The sequence below is a fragment of the Exophiala aquamarina genome, assembly GCF_000709125.1.
Source record: "Exophiala aquamarina CBS 119918 chromosome Unknown aczIA-supercont1.10, whole genome shotgun sequence".
Classification (NCBI taxonomy): domain Eukaryota; kingdom Fungi; phylum Ascomycota; class Eurotiomycetes; order Chaetothyriales; family Herpotrichiellaceae; genus Exophiala; species Exophiala aquamarina.
Window position 1 is genome coordinate 370,036 of NW_013550578.1, and position 22,630 is coordinate 392,665.

At 47.2% G+C, this 22,630-nt stretch overlaps 7 protein-coding genes across 7 annotated transcripts; 2 read left to right on the top strand and 5 right to left on the bottom strand.

Moving 5' to 3' along the window:
• Positions 1-2,565: 2,565 nt before the first annotated feature.
• Positions 2,566-2,928, bottom strand: A1O9_09451 (uncharacterized protein; the record flags this gene model as incomplete). Its single annotated transcript, XM_013401421.1, has 1 exon — positions 2,566-2,928. A coding segment is annotated over one exon (363 nt), but the record flags the coding sequence as incomplete, so codon positions are not given.
• A 446-nt stretch (positions 2,929-3,374) lies between these two features.
• On the top strand, positions 3,375-3,659 carry A1O9_09452 (uncharacterized protein; the record flags this gene model as incomplete). The annotated part of the gene is made up of 1 exon (XM_013401422.1): positions 3,375-3,659. One exon carries the CDS (start codon positions 3,375-3,377, stop codon positions 3,657-3,659), a length of 285 nt encoding a protein of 94 aa, XP_013256876.1.
• Positions 3,660-7,325: 3,666 nt separating this feature from the next.
• On the top strand, positions 7,326-7,745 carry A1O9_09453 (uncharacterized protein; the record flags this gene model as incomplete). The annotated part of the gene is made up of 1 exon (XM_013401423.1): positions 7,326-7,745. The coding sequence occupies one exon, from the start codon at positions 7,326-7,328 to the stop codon at positions 7,743-7,745; it is 420 nt and encodes a 139-aa protein (XP_013256877.1).
• A 1,517-nt stretch (positions 7,746-9,262) lies between these two features.
• On the bottom strand, positions 9,263-9,634 carry A1O9_09454 (uncharacterized protein; the record flags this gene model as incomplete). Its single annotated transcript, XM_013401424.1, has 1 exon — positions 9,263-9,634. One exon carries the CDS (start codon positions 9,632-9,634, stop codon positions 9,263-9,265), a length of 372 nt encoding a protein of 123 aa, XP_013256878.1.
• A 3,217-nt stretch (positions 9,635-12,851) lies between these two features.
• On the bottom strand, positions 12,852-13,253 carry A1O9_09455 (uncharacterized protein; the record flags this gene model as incomplete). Its single annotated transcript, XM_013401425.1, has 1 exon — positions 12,852-13,253. A coding segment is annotated over one exon (402 nt), but the record flags the coding sequence as incomplete, so codon positions are not given.
• Positions 13,254-15,144: 1,891 nt separating this feature from the next.
• Positions 15,145-15,798, bottom strand: A1O9_09456 (uncharacterized protein; the record flags this gene model as incomplete). The annotated part of the gene is made up of 1 exon (XM_013401426.1): positions 15,145-15,798. The coding sequence occupies one exon, from the start codon at positions 15,796-15,798 to the stop codon at positions 15,145-15,147; it is 654 nt and encodes a 217-aa protein (XP_013256880.1).
• A 2,070-nt stretch (positions 15,799-17,868) lies between these two features.
• A1O9_09457 (uncharacterized protein) lies at positions 17,869-18,402 on the bottom strand (the record flags this gene model as incomplete). The annotated part of the gene is made up of 2 exons (XM_013401427.1): positions 17,869-18,107; positions 18,273-18,402. Coding segments are annotated over 2 exons (369 nt in total), but the record flags the coding sequence as incomplete, so codon positions are not given.
• Positions 18,403-22,630: the final 4,228 nt, after the last annotated feature.

The following is a 22,630-nucleotide window of genomic DNA, read 5'->3' on the forward strand; positions in this document are numbered from 1 at the left end:
ACTTCAAATACCAACAGCGATACTTCTAAAAGCACGCACGAAATCAAACAAAATTTATACCATTAATACTTAAACGCATTCCCGTATCCGTCTTATTAGGTTAATTATAGATTATAATTACGTAGTTGCCTTCTTACTAGGATTGCAAGAGAGCTGTCCTAAAGTAGCGTAATACGGCCTATTAAGTAAAAGTACTACGTATGAGCCCTAATCGCTATAAAGCAGCCCACCAGCACTTACACTTCGTTCTCTCGGCCTCGCCGTTCCTAATCCAGTATTTCACACGCCAGGTGGCAACCGCATAGAGCCGTTTCAGGATACTTCGGAAGATGGACTGGTACCTCGGACTCTGCGCTCAGGGGGTCCCTTGTTTAGATTTTATTACAGAATGCATTAATTAGGAAGCTTAAGCGATATATTGTATCTAATAAATTACCAAGATTAGCCTCAATATGGCTGTACTCCACCTACAGTATACCTAGACTCGGCAGCAAAAGCGGAGGAGGTCACGTATGCCAAGCGGCACATCGATTGGCAACGGCTAGCCTTACCTCGCGAAGCTCGTTACTCTTCTTCTTGACATAGTACCTTCGATTCAATAGTACAGTTTGAGTACAATAATAGCACCTCCGCGGTATAGGATACACGATTCATTCATAACCTCAGCTACGGAAGTTATAAGATTACTTGATAAGCGCATTGTCTATTTTGAGCCTTTTATATTTGACCGCCGATCTAAAGTTTCTCGTATACTTTATCGAATGCATTGCAAGTCGTCCTTTCGATTTCTTCTCTAAGCCCCTTTACGATCTCATACTTGTTGTTGTATGCTCGCTTAGGCATGTGACAGGGGTAGACTTGATAATACCCTAGCTAGTGTCCTAGCCCTTGTTTCATTTCACTACTTTATTTAGACGAAAGCTAACGAAACGGCCTATTGCGGAAGTCAATCAAGGCTACACAAGGAGTTTAGACCGGCCTATCCGTGTACAGATGACCGTACCTTTCCAGACACAGATGTCAGCAACAGTAATAGTAGTAGGAGGATTCTTTGACCTCTCCTAGTAGTATCTATTATTAGGAAATGAGGAATTAGGTAGATTGGGTAAGGCACAAGTCACCGGAAGGCGGCTTACTCATAGAGCAAAGGTATAATTAGCGAAGACCTGCGTGAAAGTTTGAGGACTAGACATAGCTGTCAGGTAATGCGTCAAGAGGTTATAGAATGATATTTAGCCAAGTATTGCGTCAGGCAGACGGCATTTTTCAACTATACCTAGGTACTACATGCGATTTTAAGGGAGCTAATAACCAAGAGAACCGTAATACGTACGGAAGGATTCAAGTGTAGCTAAGCCTCTCCAATTCTAGGAGGATTGAAGGATTGGATAGGGTACGGAAATGAAGTAGTAGCCAACAGACGCGATCAGACCATCGATCAGCTGACAGCACTAGCCACAACAATAAATCATTGCCTATACATTAGCCTTATCTATACTCGTCAGAAATATGTATAAATGTAGCCTACATCCACTCATTGTTCTACCGCTACGCTGATCCAAATCAAGCACTCCTCCTGGTACTTTTTCATCCATCCTCTCCAATTCCCCACCACCACGACTTATCAACATCACACGGCCCTAGCATGAAGCTCACTATCGCCATCACTGCTACCATTGCAGCGCTTTCTGCTGCCCTCGCCGTGCCAGAACCCGAGGCAGACGGGCTCTACGTCGCTGACGCAAATGGGACCATCATCGAATTTATACCTGCTCCCATCGACGCAGCTAGTGCGGCTATCTCTAAGCGCCAGAACAATCTTCCCATCACTGAAATTGGGTGCAAGTCACATATATATCTCAATAGAGACATCCAATCGGCAGTGAACCTACTTAGTAATTATTGTGACAGCGGGTACCGGATTCCCCAGTACGGCAAATTGTGGTACGTTTTCGGCTCCGCCAGGGCGTATAGGTGCAGTTATAGCGGCGAATCCGGCTGTTCCTAGAGCGAGATCAGTGAATCCCAAAGCCGGATTTAGGGCCGATGTAGGGCGAGCGTTGCTGGATGGGCCTGGATGCAGGACTAGGCCAAGACGTATAGTCTAGACGCGAGTTCTTCGGGCTTTTGCACCAACTTATAATAGAGCGTATTACGATGGGGCATCTCAAACCCAACAAATGAGCGTAGATGTAGAATAACACTACACTATACCTTCAGATATACATCAATTGCACCCCATCACCCCAAACAGTACCTAACATCAATCAAGACCTACTCATCCCAATTACTCAAACCCTTACTTAAAGTCGCATCGCCATATATTCTGCTCTAGAATCGGCGTAGTATTCGGAATATTACTACTCTCCTTGAACTTAATAATCTTCCTCTACCCCTTCTTAGGGTATCCGATCTATGCCTAATTCCTTGCTAGTTGAACGCAACTAAGACTCAGTAGGTAAGAAGTAGGCCTCAGCGTATATTAAGCGCTATCCTAAGCTTAGGGTGGTTTTTAGTCGAAAGTACGACTATAAGAGAGTAAATTATAAGGATTTAAGGCTTAGCAACCTCCTCTAACATAGAGATATCCGCGAGGTAAACGTAACACTTAGCCGCACGCTGGTACCATCGAAACATAGAGTTAATCGCTGTGTTTAGCTCCTGGCTTCCTGATTTGTCAATGCAGCAGGTATCTACCAAGAAGTACTGAAGGCCATCTCTCGCCGCTTGTCTACCGCAAAAGCGGAGTTTAGCGTAGCCTGAGTTGTTCTTGCCTGCACCAGCTACCAATTCATTATATGTAACCTCCTGTCCTTCGGTCCAGTTGTGCGAGAGTATGGCGTACGGCGGAGGGTGGTCATCATCGAAAGAGGCCAGCGAAGACGTCGTCCTGCAAGCGCTACAGAAGTCGCATCGTAGAACATGTTTTGCTCGAACAAGGGCCAAGGGTGAAGGCTTACAGCGGCAGAATCGCCGTTAGAGGAAGAAGAGCGGCGCAAAGCAGCGCATCTCTGTCAACAGGCCGAGCGGACTGAGCGCTTGGGTACTAGAGCTGTGCGGTTGCAAATGCCCAACCACATGCGTGAGTGGCTTAGCGTCAAAGTGTGGCACCACGTATGGAGAAGGAAAGGAGAGCGCATTGAGTAGACTGCTGGCTGAAGTGGAGGCAGCTAGCAGCGCGCCGTCCATCATTCCGTTATCACGGAACGAGTCTTTGTGGGCCGCGAAATACAGCTCGCTGCACTAGAGGCGAAGCTCTCCAGCAGTCGCGGTATCGAGATGTGTACGCGATATTCGAGGCGTCTGCCGACGTACTCCGGCATACAAAAGACGCGAGCGGACAGGATGCGCTGGACCTGCTAGGAGTTCTTGCGATGCTGCACTCGAGTGTGCTCCCGCTGCAGGTGTTTAGCGACGCATGGCAGGGCGCTGCGCGTGTTCTCCAGGCCAAGGATGGCGAGACAGGCGACTCTGACGCACTCGGACAATGGCACGTGACCCAGCTGCCAGCGATAATCGACACAGAAGCAGAAGAGTGGGACGACTACCGCCTGAAACGAGCCAGCACGCTAGGTGACGTGGATGGACTGTCGATGCATCCGCTCGCGCATGCGTGGGCGAAAGACCGGCTTAGGAAAGAGCAGCAGCAGACGGCATAGGTGGGTGTTCGTGGAGTCTTTGTACGCGGTATCGTTGAACCTCGAGGTCAGTAGCTCTAGAATAGAAAGAGCTACAAGACGTAATTATAAACTCGAGATGCATAATTCTTAAAGTGCATCTTCCCTTTAAGGACGAGTCTAGAACAACCTAGGTCGTTAGGGTAGGGAATACTATTAGCCTCTAAGAACTAGTTAAGCCGATACCGGTCGATATATCGCTAAAGGAAAAATTTACTTCTAAAGTATTTTTATTTATCCTCTAAAGGAAGATTACTTATTATATAGAATAGATATTAAAATCCTCGGTATTTTAGAGGACTACTACGCTTAATTTCTAACTTCTTCCTAGGAAACGGTTTAGGTAGTTCCGAGAAGGCTAAAGCTAGACGGAATATAGTTTTAGTAGTATAACTTTTCCGTTTTTAATATAGCGCGATTATATTACGATAGTATTTAATATATCGCGATAAACTCTTCTCTCTAGTAAACCTTATTAGGTCGCTTATCGTAGTCTCCGCGATCCGGCGTCGTTCGGGGATCTTTATTATAGCTTCCTCTATAGGAATAGTTTCTAGATAGTTAGGAAAATCCCCTCTTATCTATCTCTAGATATTAACCTCGGGAGCGGTAATGTCGTACTCTTCCTAGATTTATCTTAATAGAGCCTATTTATAAGTTCGTATATTACTATTAATTATACGTCCTAAAGCCTAGTAGTTATCGTAGATAGGCTCTCCTCGGCTATCTTTAAGACCCCGAACTATCCTATAATAGTTATGCGAAGGCGATCTCGACTCGTAATGAGATCGAGGACGGCTAGAATATAGCGTACCTATTGACTTTATTCCTCCGTAAGCTTCTTAAGGTCGATTTCGATCGCGAAGCCGGCCGATACGACTAGTAGCCTTCGCCGATTTATAGCCGGGTTCGCGGTGTTAAAATACGTCTTGCGTACTATATCGTATTATTTAAGAGAGGTAGTTACGTTTAAATATCGCTAACGAACCTACGTAGTTAAGGATAAGGTTTCGAATAGCCGCGTTAGAGTTAGAATTATCTAAATTTCTATAGTTATAAAGAGTTAGAAAAAATAAGTTGGGCACTTTAGTAGGGCTACGGTATTAGAATAAAATAAAGAGTATACTATTAACCGCGTTCCCTAATGGCCGCCTAAGATAGTACGTAGTTAAAGTCTAGATATAGCTAAGGGCCTTACCGAGCCGCTTAACCTAAGATTAGTAGATGCTATATATAAGCTCCGCTATAGGAGAGGTCTCGACGCCGCGTTTAGTCTTAATAGACCGGCGAAAGACGAGGGTATCGAGAGTGTCTCTCTTGGAAGGAATCTACTAGTAATCGCTCTCTCCTTTCGCCTATAGGCGGAATAATATATCTAGAGAGATTAAGCTCGGAACGACGAAAGCCTTATCGTCGAAAGCTAGGCTTACAATATAGGTAATAATATAGAAGACCGAGTTATTATCGAGATTAAATATATACGTTTTCTATAGTATAAGCTCGTATTAGCATAAGGTCGAGGTATATCCGCTAGGCGTCCTAGGACTTACGGTCGTTTCCTCTTCTTACCGGACTTAGTCTTCGTTAGCTTCACTCCTAATTTAATATAGTAGGCGTTCGTCTCTTTATCCTTCTCGACGTAGAGGTCGAGTTCGCGGTACGTAATGTAGAGTAAGGCGTAGGGTCGCGACTCGGTAAAAGCTACGAGCAATAGAATCGCCGCTAGTTATAACCTCTATCGTTCGTCGTAGAAGACGTTAATATCGGAGGCCTAATAGTAGCGGATTAGCTCTATAAACTCCTTAGCTTCGAGTAGAGGCTTCTTCGTATCCGTATTATCTAAGCTATACTCCTTCGTTAAGGGCCCTTTAATAAACTATAGTCTCCTTTAGCCTAAACGTCTATTTACTATATAGTTAGTCGATTCGTACTATAAAGATCTACCTTAGGACCTAGGGATCTATCCGACGCTATATCTATAAGATATATAACTAGCTTAATTACCGCTAGTTATATAGTTATCGTACTCGTCTTTTTAATAGTATAAGTCTTTAATATCTAGTAGAGGAAGTTCTCTATTCTCGCCGTAATATATTCTCGTAAGATCTAAGGAGGGTCGAGGTCGAAGACGAAGTAGTACCTAGACGAGCGTTAGAGATATAGTTCGTATAACCGGCTTCTATTAAGATAGTAGAACCTACTCTTCGAAGAGTACTCGAATTCGATTTATATAGTAAAGGGTACTATCGGCGTAGAGCGTAACCGGTCGGACCGCGGAGAGCGCTTCTTAATACTTTCCCTCGAGGAAGTCTCGGGGATAGAGATTAGTAGAAGATCGTTCGAGGTATAATTTACCTAAGTTTAATTTAACTATATAGGGAACCTTATGTCGACCCTTATACGATAGGAAGCCCGTAATAGAATAGAGGGGGGAAGGTAAAAACGCGACCGACGCCGCGAGTAAAGCGTATATAAGAGAGAGGGAAGGAAAGAGGGACGGGCTACCCGAGAAGTTAGAAACGGAAGAGAGTAAGAAGAAAAGATAGAGGAGGTATAGTATATTATATACGAATCGGGGTTAAAGGCTTAAGCTACTAATAATATCGTAGTCCCTACCGTAAGGGTTACGATACGGTTAGCGCTCGGGGTATCTATCCGCGAGGAGGGCCGGATTAGTGTCTAGGCCGTGGGAACTAGGCGTAAGGGAGAAGAGGCATCGCGGGCGACGAGACCTTCGACCGACCGTGGTGTTTAACTAGGTTAACGTGCCTAGAGTGTACACTTAGAACGCGATGCGGAAGGGGGCGTCAAGAAGTTTATAGGGAGGAGATCGATGTAGCGAGGAGGAGCGAGAGTGGACATCATTCAGCGTACAACGTATACACAACAATACTTAAACTCTAGGGCTACGTAGGTGTAAGTGTTCACCATAAAATTAACTGTGGCCGCCGACACGAGAGAGGTATAGGAAGAGACGTTGCCGACGAGAATAGAGTGCGGCAATGGTAAGAACTAGTAACATGGGAAAGCCCTGGTGGAGAGAGGTTAGTGAGGGGATCTGGACCTAGGTCGAGCTCGAAGCTCGAGGGCTCCTAGGCAGAGTGCCAAGGAATCACAGAATCACAGAATCAAAAGCGGCGAGAGGCCGTGCCGAAAGCGATGAAGATGGGGGCCAAATCGGTGAAAGGGACTTGCAAAAACGGCGACGCGGGCCTCGCGAAACGGAACCCTTTTCTCCACGACACGCACTTGACGAGCTTTATGGTGCGCCTTGCAACGAGGGTAATATAATTAATTGGCAAGTGAAACAAGGAGGGGCCCAGCTATGGCAAATGGCAAGGAAAGGTAAAGTTTAACTACAGGCAAATATGTATGAGAGGTATGACAGCCATAGATCTTCATCCGCACCTTCTGCTCCACCGTATTCACGCTAACAAGAGAGGCCCCTGGATCCAGGGGCACACATAGCATGACGTCAGACCGTGGTGGGCTAAGAGGCATACTTTAAGGCTGAAAGATTACTGCCCTGTCGCAGGGGCTGGCGTAGCGCAGAGAATAGCCGGCCGCAGAGGGTGATTCAGCAACATAAATGCTGGACTTAGGGCATATCATTGGCTTTTCCTTGCCCAACCGGAACCATTCCCTGAGATGATGATTCAAGCCGCAGACAACGGTAGACTGTTCCTCGAACGTACCCTGGCGACGTGGACAGCCAAAGGTAACCTGAAAGACTTTGACGTTGCTGCATTAACCTGTTACCGGGACGCGTATTGCAGCGAGACCCGAATTCATACCACCTGCGAGGACTACAGGGCAGGGGCGTTCCTTGATAGAGTGTACGATGAGGAGGAATTAGAAATGGGTAGTAAGATAGAGAAACCCTTGCTGGCCATATGGGGCAAGACAGGCTTATTCGCAGAATCGATGGTTACGCAGGTTGAAGGCCCGTTAGAAGTATGGCAGCGGTATGCTCAAGATGTGACTGGAAAGGCGTTGGATTGCGGGCACTTCGTGCCTGAGGAAGACCCGGAAGGCTTGGTAGAAGCTCTTCTTGCCTTCTTGCTATAGAGTTGAAATTGAATTGCCCCTGTGTAGCATTGACATGAATGTATGCGAGTAAACCTTCCACAATTTCTGCTTTCTTGCGTTTGGAACTTGGAAGGCAGCGTACTTCTCTTTCTCAGTTTTAGCTAAACCGTCATATACTACTCTATCCAGCTTGCTTAGTGAAATCCTATTTGAGAATATGAAAATGGTTCTCACCTCTGTTGTTCCGCAAGTCTCGTGCGACTAGGCTCCTTTGCACTTCTCATCATTTTTGCAGCCTCGACCGTTGCTCCTATCGGCCTATGCGACACCATCGAGCCTTCCACCACTCTCCAAGACGTTTCATTTCCCTACATCAGTGACACTGAACCATTTGGCTACGGGACACCGCTCCGAAGCAGCTTAGGATTTAATCGTCAATGTGGTATTCCTTACTTGACCCCCTGTCCCGGTTCAGACACGATGAGGTCAAATCAGATGGATTTGGGTACCCTGAATTTCCCTCCGAAATAAATACGGAGGTGACCCGCGAGACAAAGCAACTAGAAAGGCAAGCAGGTGGTCACGGCTCGTCACAATAACGCAGTGGTGGAAACCCAGGGCGAACGGGCAGCCGATCAAAGGTGTCTGAATGCACGGTATCTCATCCTAATAGCCTAACGTAAAAGAAGTGGGTAGTAGAGTAGCGACTAGGTATATTTCATGATACACCATGCAGTTCACCCTATAAAGGCTCGATAAGGTAGGGCTGAGTAGCTTCCGGAGTAAGGGAATGCGAATATGAAATTTTTAGATATATACTGCTACGTGTTTGTGTCATTTAACAAGAGATAATAAATATCGACACAGGGTCTAGACGGACTTATGTGCTGCATCATACTTCTCACTGTTAGTCCGTCAATCTAGATTGCCTATCCCGTCAAAGCCCCTAGACTAGACCGCCCGGTCCAGGTTGTCCAGGCTGCCTCTTATAGCTTCAGACGCATTCACAAAAACTTCGCGTTCACGCTGGAGATAATTTTCAAAATAAATCTAACTTTGACTCGGAATTGGGCTCCATTAGCTGGCTAGCAACAAAAGTAGGACAAAGATCTTCAATTCCATCGACGGGAATGGGCCAGGGTTACCTTGGGCAATGAGTGGACGAAACGCATCTCTTGGCCAACCCAGGCTGTGGCAAGTCGGTCCTTGCCAAATCGCTCGTTGACCATGAGCTTCGAACCAAGGGGAGCACGTCGTATGCCATTTCTTCTTCAACGACAACGAAGAGCAGGATCCTGTAGCGGCGGCACTGTGCACCCTCCTCCATCAATTGTTCTCCCAGCAGCCACGGCTGATCCAGTATGCCATTCCAGCATGGGTGAAGGCCGGGGACAAAGTGGTGAAAGAGGTGGCGGAGCTCTGGCTGATATTGGTTACTGCGGCGAGGGACGACGATGCTCCCAACGTGGCGTGCGTGCTGCACGTCTCATAAAAGCCCTCGATGGCGAAATAGAGCCACAAATACGTGCGATGCTCCATCTTCAGCGGCCGATCTTCTAGTCCTTTGTTTGACCATTTAATTGGAAGTCTAGTGCGAGTTTGGGTACCCGCATGCGGATGACCATATCGATCTCCTCGTGGATCTGGTCATTTTCGTCTTCACCTCGCAATCGAATCGTAGGGAGATCATTGCGAGTCTTCTGGAACTCGGCCTGGATATCGTCATATGGTCGACTGGTCACGAGAAATTTCAGGCGGCCTCGCCGCGTCATCGATGAAGAGGGCGATAGCTGCGTGCAGAACAGGGCACACATGTCAACCATCTCTACCCATTTGAAGCTTGCTATATACAGCTCGCTGCTCCGATTTCTGCAGCGCTCACCGGTGTGCTTTGCATCAGAATCAGCCTGTGGGTTTTGGGAGGGCATATTTTTGGATTCACAGGGAGAGTGAGACGGAATAGATCGATGCCCGCTGTCAGCCTAAAATGGAATTAGTTGGCAACAGACTGTTTCATGAAGGAGGAGGCTGAGTTGACATTTGCAATGTTTTTTGGATGCGATATAAGACCACGATGGTCTGCCCATCAGGCTATCTGAAGCCTTATCATTCATTAGTACTTTCAAACACATAATCACAAATTACTGCCTCAAAGTCATGTGCGACGGCGGCGACGCGTTCTGCCGCGTCGACAGCAATACCGGGACCGTTGGTATCGAGTGTCTTGAAAGGGGAATAGTATTTTCGACATTGTTTCTACGGATGGCCCAGAATAATACATCTACAGTATAAATTTAGCGCGCTGACGAGCATCGTGAACTGATAAAAACTCTGCCGGGCACACCGGAGGCGTACACCTTAAAAGAACGTTAGGCTTAGGGCCCCAGGGGATCTTAGGAAAAATCCATGACCCTCTTCAAACCTTCTCTCCTTTAACAATCTTCTCTACTGTCTCCTGCAAATTCTCGTGCGGTAACCCTAGAAGCTTATTATTCGTCTTTAGATTCTAGAATCTTACACTAGGTTCTCCCGAAAATACGAACGCGCGGACCTACACGTAGAACGCTAATAGGATGTCACCCTTCTTAAGCGAAGCCTGCGCCTTAGCGAGTTGCTACTCGGTCGTTATCTTTTCGATTATCCATCTCTCACCGGCCGCTTTCTCAAGCGCCTCAATGACCGAGTTTTAGGAAATTGAGAAAGACTCGATTTCGACAAGACGATCGCGTGTTAACTCTTCGGCGGTGGTGAGAATCGAGACTACTACTTTACTAATAGTAGATAAATTAGTAGCGGAAGTAATATTAGAGCCTAAGTCCTAGACTTTAGCTAATTTCGAGGGTTCGAGCGTAATGTCGATGAAGCCTACTTATAATGCCCTACGTAAGTAAAGTTAGAATAGATATATAAAGTATACGGTAGGGCGTTAATACTAGTCGAAGAAAATACTAGTATTTAAACTAGTCTAGTAGAACTCTCTCCTTACTACCTAGGCCTCTTTAACCTTCTAATTCAGCAAGGTAACAATAGTACGCTTACCTTCGTAAACTTTCTCTAAGGGGGTTCTAGGAACTATTATATTATAGCTTACCTATTTATTAGGCACGAACCTCTTAATGCTAGCATCGAAAGCTACCTTAATAAGTACGACTACTTACTCTACTACTACGTCGTTAAGGGTACTAATGACGGCGTCCTAGCCTTTGAGTACTTCAATAAGAGAGTCGTGAGATGTTAAGTCAGCTCTTTTAACAGTAACACTAGACGGGAAGATAGATTTAGAGTCGTTGCGACTAAGCGTAGAGACATTAAAGCTTCCGTTAGCTAGGAGGGTAGCGACTATAGGGGTCCTAATTATACCGCTTGCCTAGATATTATAAGTACTAAATAAAGATAGAATAGATATAGTATATCTTATACCCGCGATAATGATATTCTTAATGGCTATTTAATAGTTTAAAGAAGTTAAGTGAGTTTAAGATTAGTATGGGAAGATGTCCTGTTGTAAGAATACTAAGGAATCTTAAGTCGAGGTTAAAATAGGAATTGCTACTTATTTTAATTACTAAGTTAAGCTTACTAGATATCTTATTTATTTTATATCTTTAAGCCTATCTAGAATAGTCTCGGCCGTTAAAATAGGTAGCGCTTTCCTTACCCTGCTAAAGCAATACTCGTGCGTTATAAGTACCAAGATAGCCACTACTTTAATAAATATGTTGGATCTATGAAGATCCTCGTCTAGGTGGTGAACAGGTATAATGTAACTTGCTAAAGGAAGAACCAATGGTCGCTCTATAGACTGCAATGAAGCACCTTGGAGAGTGCTAATGTAGACGTATTCGTATTTCTTCGAAGTTCTTTGCACTTACGGGCGTATTCGCCGCATTGACGCAGAACCCTTAGCTCAAAAACCGGTGATAGAAGGCTTTAAGTTCGAGCAACCCCAAAAATGAGTTCAGAAACCCCAGGCAGCTCTCCTGGGTTCATTATTCAGCCCTGTGGTCGCCAGAAATTTGTCATTCACAACACCTGTAAACAGGAAATCGTCACAAGAAGAAGGCTTGGCGCTGACGACAAAAGTATCGCCGCGCCTCACAGGACAACGAACTCTCACCCCCGTCTCTCTCCTCTCTAGTTTAGTCTCTTTCGTTTATAGGCAATCCATACACTTAGGAGCGCTCCCCTTCCCTCGTGTGCCGTGCCGTCACAATACGTTTAATTAGTGGCGACGCAGCTGGCGTTTCCGAGATGCTAACTTACATATAATACCTTGTGTTGACGGTGCCCTCCATGCTGAAGTTGTGCAGAACTGTAAATTTCTCTTTGAAATGTCTTTAGCAAAGCTAGGAGACGATGTTTCGTGTACAGCCACAATTAATTATTGCTTTTGCAATGAATACTCAATCTAAGAAAGTAGTGGACTGATATTTATATACGCATAAAAATATGCAACGTTGCCCGCTATAAATCTTCTTAATATTTCTCGGCTAGAGCATTAAGCCACTGATGTTTATCGGATTCCTTGCACTTGGCCGATAGAAATTCATTCACACTACTAGACGGCACCTCCAGAAAGTCATGACTATAGCATTGCTGATGCACTTTGACGTTGGATGTAGGATAATCGCTCCAGCATAAGGTACAAAGACTTAACTCTAGACATGTCTTACAAATGAAATGCTGCCCTCGAATGCCATTTTCGGCTAGATATTAATCACAAATATAGGGATGCTCCAGTTCATGCTGATCGTTGATTGAAATTAAGTACTCATAACAAGTGCACGCTTCTTTGAAATCAGACAAGACGATTAGGCAGCATCCGAGTTCGTAGAGGAGTGAATCGTCTGACATATCCTTAATTCGCTGTATTAGATACCGTACACTGCGACGCTGTACGTGATGCTGGATGTGTTCCGGTGTCGGATAGAACTTGGCACCAGACAACCACAAACTGCATCGAATGGGGCCATCCGATGGAGCCCAATCCAGAACTGTCCGACCATAGCAATCAGATATGGTCGGGGTAGCTCCAGCTCGAATGAGTGTCTCGATGACAAGACAGTAACCATTGTAAACAGCGGTATGTAGGGGAGTTCACTGAAGATAATCTTGGTGGTTGACATATACCAGGTCTTCCTTAGACTGTATGAGAAACTTAACGACCTCTAGATGGCTATGCTTAGAAGCCGCATAAAGTAGTGTCCACCTATTCTTCGTCGCGGTATGGATATCAGCGTCAGCCCCGTGCTCGTAGAGAAACTTGACCACCTCCAGATGGCCATTGTTAGATGCCGTATTTAGTGGTGTCCACCCATCCTTCGTCGCGGTATGGATATCGGCGTCGGCTCCATGTTCGTAGAGAAACTTGACCACCTCTAGATGGCCATTGCTAGATGCCGCATGCAATGCTGTCCACCCATTCTTCGTCGCGGTATAGATATCGGTGTCGGCTCCATGCTCGTAGAGAAACTTGACGACCTCCAGATGGCCACTCCTTGATGCCGTATGCAATGCTGTCCACCCATTCTTCGTCGCGGTATGGATTCGGGAATACTTATAAGATAGCTAAGTAGTATTTTACCTTCTCTATATAAATATAATAGTCTTTATCTATTTTCGACGGAGAGAGGCACTCGTTACTCGGCTAAATATTTATAATTAGCTTTATAAGCCTAGGTCCTATAACGCTTAATAAAAGCGGGTAATACCTACTTCTATACGCATATCTTAGCTTCTATAACGCGAATCTAGTATAAGATACCGCTATTTATTAGCGGCCCTAGGAAAGAGGCGATTCTAGGTATAAGACTATCGTATAGCGGTAGTTGTCAGGCAATAGGTCCGTAAGCCCTTGAGGATCGCTCAAAAAGACTAGAATCTCGCACGAAGTACGAGGTATTCTCGGACCTATTAGTTATATGCTTGCTAGGAAGCCTCTTAGGGTATTCCTAACAAAAACCTCTTGTTAGGGAAAACCCTATAATCTCGTCCAGGGTAAGGCTGGGTATCTAAGGAAATAGTTCACTTCTTGACAGATACTGCACCGTAGTACTGCCTAGCCAGTACTTATGCTTTTCCGTTCTAGCTAGAACCTCTTTTCTCTAGTTGACCTAATCAACTTCACTTTCTCCCCACTACTTAAAGCGGCGATCGCCAAGCTCCGAGAGGCCACAAAAAGATATCCCATGCAGTCTTTGCTATCTTAGCGGGCACACAATCAATTATCAGGAGCCCCAACTGAGAGTTAAATATATGTACGCCTTAATAGTTACTAGCTGAGCAGACATCTTTCCTATCTGTATTTACTAGCAGGGAAACGACTGCGTACGTAAACGTAAGGGGCGAAGGATTCGAACCTCCCTGACAGATTCTAGGAACACTGCCCTCCGGTTGATGCACACCGATACCAACTGCACCAATGGATGAGGTAACGTTATCAACGCATGGGGTTTGGGGGATGGATCAGTTCTGTACGCAGGCGGTATTATCCTAAAGCCCCTTGGTCTGCGAACATCCTGGGGTTTCCCATTCTACCCTTTTTGCAGATTCTCTGCGGGCCAGACTTAATGAGGGCAAAGCCTTGTCCAGGCTGCTGAGTAGCTGAGCAGATCTTCGTATCTGGTATTTCTGTGGAAGACTTGTTAAGGCGAGCCGAATTTTCCCAACAAAATCCGTTACTCCAGTTATGGCTGGAGAACGAATTGAGCGTAAGGCCGGCAACGTCGTTCTTATTTTCACTGACGTGGTGCATCCGACATGATCAAGATTGATACAAAACAAACCAAGCAAGTCCCGAACCCGTCACCTCAGACACGTCAAATATTGATCCTAAAGATATCCAAACTTCTGCTCGTAGCTATCAGTCTTCTCATCATGGCGAGATCATCGACATATGCTGCCTGAAGACTCTTGTTGTTGCTCTGAGCTGTTTCGGTCAACAGGGGGAGCTAGGCGGATGCTTTGAACTGAAGGCTAAACTTGTCGTGTCGTCGTTATGATCACACCGTGTTGATGTTATCAGCTGGGGGTCAAGTGACATTGCAAATTTATGTTGAGACTCTTGGGAAGAGCTGCTGGAATAGTGAGACTGCGCCTTATCGAACTCGAAGCATCAAGACCGTTATTTAACATTCGCCTATGCTGCATCTCAGCATTATCCAGACTGCACCTTGTGGCTGCTCATATGGCAGCCTACCGACGTCTGCAGTGGCGCAGGCAGACATGCTGCCGCCTATAGGCCGGCCTGCTAGGCTTCGCTGGCCAGTAGATCTCCTAGCCTAGCCTGCTTACCGGCCCATAGGCCAGCCTGGCCGGTTGGGAACACTGAAATTTAGGTTGGTGTTTTACATTTCATAAGGTTGAGAGACTAATTACCTTCTTGAGGGAATTCGCGCTCTGATATTCACCAACATCAGACACCAAATTCCTCTCTGCTTTACTTTCTTTTCACCAATGCTCCCACAATATGAGGAATCGTACTGTAAGGATCGCAGAGTTCCACATCAATTTTGTCCCAGCCGCCATCTTTCTCCGCAGCCTTGTGCAGGGACGCCAGAGTATCCCTTGTCAACTCACAGCCTCCCATCAAAGGGCTCCAACCCATCCACATGTACAGTCGCTGGAGAAAACGACCGACTGCAGTGCCGCCGTTCGCACTATCCCCCGAATTGATCACATGCTCGCATACAACCATCCTTCCGCCAGGTTTGAGAAGGCTGTACAGCCCTTCTATCACCGCGTCCTGATCAGGAACCCCACAGAGCACACGAATGCAGACGATCTCATCGAATGGAGTGTCCCCTCCCTGAGTATCACTGGGCTTGAGGACCCCGGCCTTCACAAGCACTGGCACCAAAGATTCGAGTTTAGCTTCACAACTCAAGACGTAGTATTTGCCACCAAGGCCAGCCTGCGTAGCACGCCTTTTCAAAGCTGCATGCATGCTCTCGCCCGGTTCGGCCCCATATATGGACTTGATGCCGTCAACGTTAGAAAAGCGGAATACTTGGTGCCCAGCGCCAGGGCCAACATCTAAAATGACACCAGTGCTCACTGCAAGGATAGGTAGGAGAGAAGCCGGGGTATCCATGGCACAGATCACACCCCCTACGGCCCAGACATTTGCAAAAGCCTTCTCCTTGTAGCGAGCGAAATGGGCGATCAAGAGTCCTGGATGGAAAATTGCAGTTTGAATGTGACCTTGAAAATCAGTGAATGCGTCAACCAACTATGCTTTCTGGTATCAGAGTCTTCTTATCTTTGGGAGACCTACAGATTGCGCTTGTAAGAAGGAACGCGCCTGGTAGTGAGTAAGCTACCAGGCGTTGGATCGGATTTGATGATGCCATTCTCGAAAGTGGTCTTTTTGCTAAGATGGCGTTGGATGACTTGATGACGACCTTTTGAGCAGACAATGATCAAGGGTGTGGCGAATGGAAGACCTGGGAAGTTGATTGATTTTATCAACACCGGGTCAGCCTTCGTGTTGCATTGAATCGACCGATTCGACCCTACTCGGCCCATCGACAGACAGTGACGCGATCGAATACGAAGCCACCGTGCCCAATTCTAGGGGGTTTTCTAGGGAGCACAGACCCTGACCGACACTCGTGTTGATGGGTGGAAAGCTTCTTAGAAAACCAGCAGCTTTTGGCCAAGTCACTTGCGGTTGTGATTTGTGGATCAGGACGTAGCTGAATTTCAGGTTAGGTGGTGCAACACGACAACACGAAACACCCCACCAATTGGAATTCCGTCGACTTGTCACTGGTATATTATCAGGTTGCTTGACCAAGAAACTATTTCTGTCGGGCCTGCACTGTCCGGCATCGCTCGCCTATGTTCACGTATCGCATGGTCTGTGACGAGACCCTATTGGTGTTGTGTTAGTGTCTACGCCAAGCTCTCGGTCACTCCAGTGCCTGCAGATCTACATAGGCGAGGCAAAATAACACTGTAGCTGCGAATAATTAAGGGTTTCAATACATTCATCTATCTTCTGCTAAGCAAGCACACCTGCATCCACTGACGGTATGGACTAAGGCTAGACAGATACCTACATTCCATCTACGAGAGGACAATGGCACCAATTGCCTCATTCTTCAGCCAGATGCTCTTACGCCTCAGCCTCGGAAGAAGTTTGGCTCCTTTGTCACCAGCCCACCCAGCCTTATCTGGGTCCCACCTTAGGCATCGGACCATCCCGTTCACCCCCATTGTTCTTACTCAGCAAGTGTGCTCACTCTAACAACGCACACCGTTGTGTGGTGTGTCTCAGGCAATTCAGGAGCTATTCGGCCCTCCGAAAACACGAATCCATGAGTGAAATGCATCTTCTCAACCTCAAGACTACCTCGCTAGTCTCCCCTAATTCTGAACTCGATCGTCACTTCCAAGAATACGACGAAAAGGTCTGATGTGACTTGGTGCGACTGGAACGCCAGGCTACTCTGAGGCACGGGAAGCGCATCCCGACAGAAGGCTCCCAGAATCCTGATCGGGCTCGCAAGAGGGCGAGGATCCAGACTACCGCATCTGCATCCCAGAATCGCACCTATCCCTCTCGCCAAGTGTTGGAAGACAAAAGTTGCAGGGTGGAGTCCATGATAGGGTCTATATTGGTCGCTGGTATAGCAGTAAAGGTCCGTTTGACCGCTGCATATGCTTCATGGAGAAACGTGGCGTGCTCCTTTATGCTGTCGGGTTCAGAGCCAGTACGGCCGCAGGCCCCATGGCTACCATGACGCGTTTCTACGGAATTTGACGCGTCAATGGTCGCAGGGGCCCATTAGCTCAAGCTTTGGGCAGTTGGGAGCAATTATTTAACGCGTTTCAAAAATTTGTGGGGAGCTATGGGTGGTCCTTTTCCCGCCAGGACCTCTCGGGTCACAGGAATAGTGTCCCACCTAACAATGATAGGACACTAGTTTCAGGGTTTCTGGTCAGGATGTATGTTGGGGCGTAGGCTGGCGAGGGAAGGAGAGAGAAGGATTGACGTCATCGTATAGAAATGCGAATTTCTTCCTTTTTGGCCGATATCTGCCACTCCCTCCATATAAGTGTTTTGTTCCAGTGAATGACAATACACCGAACCCGATACAGTCTCCAGCCAAATCACCAACCGTCAACTTCAAAATCTTCGCACAATCCACCACGCCCAGCGGCGGTCTCTGCTCGTAGGCGAATAGATGAACACGTTGAGCGAGGCACAATAGAGAGCATCCTTCCAATTTCTCTCACAAGATACCCACTGGGAATCCGGTACAAACATTGCTTGCCCTTTGTGGCGTATACGCCATCCCGACTTGCCATCATGGCGCATGCGCTCTGAAGAAAACTCAACGGGGCGCGTCACGCGGCGCTGTCCAGAGTCTCGTTGGCAGTCCGTTGAGGAGGTCTCTGGATACCGTGTATGGGAGGTTGGATGGGTCAATGTATCCTGTTCAGGTGACAGCCGTTCTCGGTGACTGGATGCCTATATTTGATCATGCGGAGGCATCATAGATGTCTGGGAAGAGCTAGTGTGATAATATCGTCCAGTTCCAGACTCCTGGCCGCCCGGACGCTGCGCTGGCTCAGGTCTTAGCAGCTTGACGATCACCTCATCACCAGCCAGCTCGTCTTCTGAGGTGTCCGATCCGCAGACTGGTGGGGTTGACCGGGATGTACGACTGTCCGTGAAAGTCGTGGACGGGCTGGGAGCAGGCATCTGGCGAGCCACCTCATTGGCTTTGTCGATGGCGTTATCTCTGTCGGTCATTGCCCCGTCCCGGGTGTTGCGGTAGGCAGTAGCCGTTCTCGAAACCGGTCTGCATTGTGGGTCATATCATATCCTGCCGTTTTGGTTGTATGATATTCGGGTTGCCCTCCAGGAGTCAACGGCTGTGGTTCGCACTTGCTGCGCGTAAAGAGCTGGTTCAGTCAAAAGAGGAAATGATGGCTATTCGTGTTCGATGATGCCGATTCGGTGGATGTCCCTGACGACCAGGAGTACGTGGATCTCCCTTTGTGCTCCGCATCAGCTGAAGCTCAGAACGGTCGATATTACTGTGATAAATAGGTCGCAGGCAACTCTCCAGAATCCGCCCGAGATTTGCGTATTCCTTCCATGGATTTGCTGCCCAGTCTGTGTTGTCTCGTGACCATTTTTAAAAAAATGATCGCTTTCTTGGGTTGGCCGTGCGTGAATCGGTGGATGGGAAGGGCAACTACCAGATGCTGTAGAATCCAAGCCTTTAAGGTAGCAATTCCACTCGGGGGCTGTTACGAGCTCGAATCCTATCGTCGTCGGTAGAGCTCTTCCGCGTACATCGTGGCGTTCTAAATGCGCTAGTTGAAAGACCAACGAAACCAGGAGCTCAGTCTCAAACAACTCTGTGATATCGTCCTCGTCCCACATGAGATACCGGAGCGCAGTACGTAACTGATGCAACTTCCCCGTGTACCTAAGCGTCGCAAGTAATGATGGCCCATCACGGTCATCTTGAATGTCGATACCGAATTCCAGAGTGACAAACAAAAAATGGTAGTGCAATTGCTCTCCGATGTCTTCTGGTAAACCACCGTAGCGAACTACGTTCGCAAAGAGATATGACGAGTAGCGTATCGCCATGATGGCTTCTCTCTGATCCACCGCGTGCTCTAGCCAGGTCCGGAGGCACTGTGCGTCTCGCGGACCCAGTTGCCTTGGGTTCTGATCGCACTGGTATGGCACAACCGTCTCCCTGATCTCCAACTCAGTTTGCCAGTGTTCTTGGTGCAAAACGAGCTGCGAGACAGGAAGGGGTTTCCAAGCCGGAGCGTTCTGTAAAAACCGAAGCAATTCGGTGAAGTCTGCAGTTGAATAGGGGTCTTGGACACTGTGTTCGATAATAATGCGGGCGATGTTGAGAATGGTGGGTACGAATTCTGGCGACGAGAAGAATGGGAACATTGCTAAGAAAGGCAGTGGTCCTGGGCTGGATTTGTCTCTATGACTCCAAAGCTGTCCGGGGTCTAAGCCGTGGCCAACCATCATCTTGAAAAGTTCATAGAGATCTTGTAATTTTTTTAGGGCATTTTCGGGATCTCGTCGCATAGGGAGGAGAACCATCCGTTCCAATACAACATCAAGAAGAGATTTCTTGCCTTTAAGTCGGTCAAATGGCGATGCCTGGCCCTCTGAAAACAATCTTTGTACTTCTTGAATATTTGCAGCTTCGCAAGCTTGGATTATTGGTGCCGCTGCGTCAACATCATTGTATACTCGCAGATTCATGTCGAATTCGGGATGATTCCTACTTATTTTTCTCCAAATAATCCCGCAGAACAATCCAATTCGTAACATACACGGCGTGATAACCACATGTAAGCTTGTCTGCGTGGTCTTTTGCATAGCCACGTGGACCTTCAGGCAATGCGTATTGGCGGTCTCTTGAGTTGTGAATGTCGTGGAATGGATGAAGATAGTACCAAACCATGTTTGGACTGCTACCTTTCTTCGATTCTGCTTCATAACCCTGTGACCAAAACGTCCATTATAATGCGACGTATGCATTAGGTTTGTGGCAGTAGACAGACGGTCGAGATAATCATTTCCATAGTTGCCAGAGCCTGGAGGCGCCCCGGGTCTTACGGAAATCCCGTAGTACTCCCGGAGGACCTTTCGCAACGTGGCTTCGAACATTGTGTTGATGCCCACTGGGAGATATGCGAATTTCTCGGAGATGGAATCACCCAAGTGTTCCACAGCGATTCTTGTTTCATGAGCTGCTTGTTCAATGCCTCGAATATTATTCGAGATAGCCGACACAGTCTTCGCGGTCGCACTGAACTTAGATTCCAAAGTCGAAATAGCACGGCGTGTCTCTCGCGTATCGTGAGCGATGCCTGATTTCTTGAACTCGTGCACACTAAAAGTAAATCAGAACCTGACCACAAAAGTTCTCTCCAAACAAGCGCAAGGGAAGACTTACAAAGCCGTACTGGTCATCGATGCCAGAATATAAGCCTTTGCTTTCTCAATTCTGCCTAGGTGTTTCGAAAATTTTTCCTTCCTCAATACCACTATAACATCTTTCCATCTCCTCTGCGTATCACTCCAATTCCCTAGTAGCTTCTGCAACTCCCTCATTGCTTCGTCACTATAGTCCAGCGCCAATCTTGTTAGATTAGACCACTCCGACCCAACCGATTCATCGCTTTCTGCGAGTACAATTCGGTAAGACTCCAGCAAGGAGTGGAACATCTTCAACTGTTTTCGAAAATCTCTGAGATCATCTGGCACGTCGTTGAATGAATCAAGGAATGTACATATATTCTGACAGCCTTGTAAGATTTGACCCGCAAAACAAACAATACTTATCGCAGATGCAGCAATGCCCAAAGTTTCGGCCATTGTGCCACTAATGTTACCATGGGAAGCAATCAATAGTTTTACATGTGAAACACAAGAAAGAATAGAGCAACTTCGGATGCGAGCAACGAGAATGTCTTTATATTGCTAAGGATACCTCAGCCACTATACGTAGTTGAGATGGGGGAAACTAGTGACCATTGTTTCAGCATATTTGACTTGACTAGGAATATGCTAGCAGAACTTTGTGCTTATTGGATAAAAATTTCATAAGAGGTCTGTTCCTTGCAGGAGGTTAAGGTATTGACAAATCGAATCTTTCCCTGATAGTACCGTAGACTGGGGGCACATATTCTCAAGAGGCAGCCTTGTGTTGGAAAGGTTACAATCTACTAGTGTAGGGGTCCCTATTGCATCCTACCTTGATGGAAGAGACCAATAACAGGAGAGCTATATGCTGTAACCCATGTCAGGTGCTGGAGACGGGTTGATTGTCCCTATTACTTGTTGGTTGTGGTAAGCTCGGGGAACCATGCCAGTCTCATCCATATTCCAAGCACTTCCTTGGGGGAGTCTTTCAAATCGGCAGCAAGCTCCGACTGAACTCTTACAAAATCTTAGCAGGCGCCATCCCACTAAGTCGGTGTTTCTAATCAAAACGATTTCGGCGGAAGCCTCCCCGACTGGTTCAGACTAGCGTATTGAGCAATACGCGCCTGCAGTGAGCAGCCCTGACCATTCGACCTCGTGAATTACCTTTTTGATGCTTAACTTCGAGGTACCTGCAGTGCGGGAGCCTTCCATGTGGCAATTCGATTCGAGCGCGGCTCTTGCGGTAGTTTGGCAAAAAAGAAGTTTCGAGACTTGCCAGGTATTGTGAGACAACGGGTCGGTCCCGAAATTGAGGGTGACCCAGTGGATAGGAGGGAGTGTGACTCGTGTCCGTCATGCTAGGTTTGGCTAGGAAGCCGCTACCATTTTATAGGGGTAATTAATGTCACTGTGTGGAGTGAGCCAGTAAACCATTATTGTTTAAGCGGTGAGCAGCTTTTCTTCGGATTTCAGGCGCCAGATCGGTGGTCCTCCACAGCAGGCAAACAGCATCCTTGTGACGGCCTGCGTGACGACCGTCGTGGCGCTGCGGGCCTAGCGGATGGACGGCCCGGATCCCCGATAATGCGGTATGCTACGTCATTTGACGCAGGCTTCACCTGTCGCCAGCGCAGGTGAGCTACTTTATATTTACAGAAGTTGCACAAAAATGGGGACAGGCGAAGACTTTCGGCAGGGTTTGGTGGTGAGTGGAATCTCTGTGGTGCCACCACACCTGCTGACACATTCACCGCTGGAAGGGAATTGGCCAATTCCCATGTGCTTAATTGTGTCTTCTGAGACCAATCGTAAGGTTGCTACCGGGAAATCCGCCTAATCGCGTTGCGCGTTTAACTTTTGGCGTAGCCTAGATGGACGAGGGTTTGCAGCAGATAGTGACGAGCTAGCGCAGGGATGAGCTGGTGGCGGCACGCAGGAAAGGATGTGGAACTAGGCAGTGGCCCCTGCAGGGTAGCCATGGCCCGTTCGGCTCTCA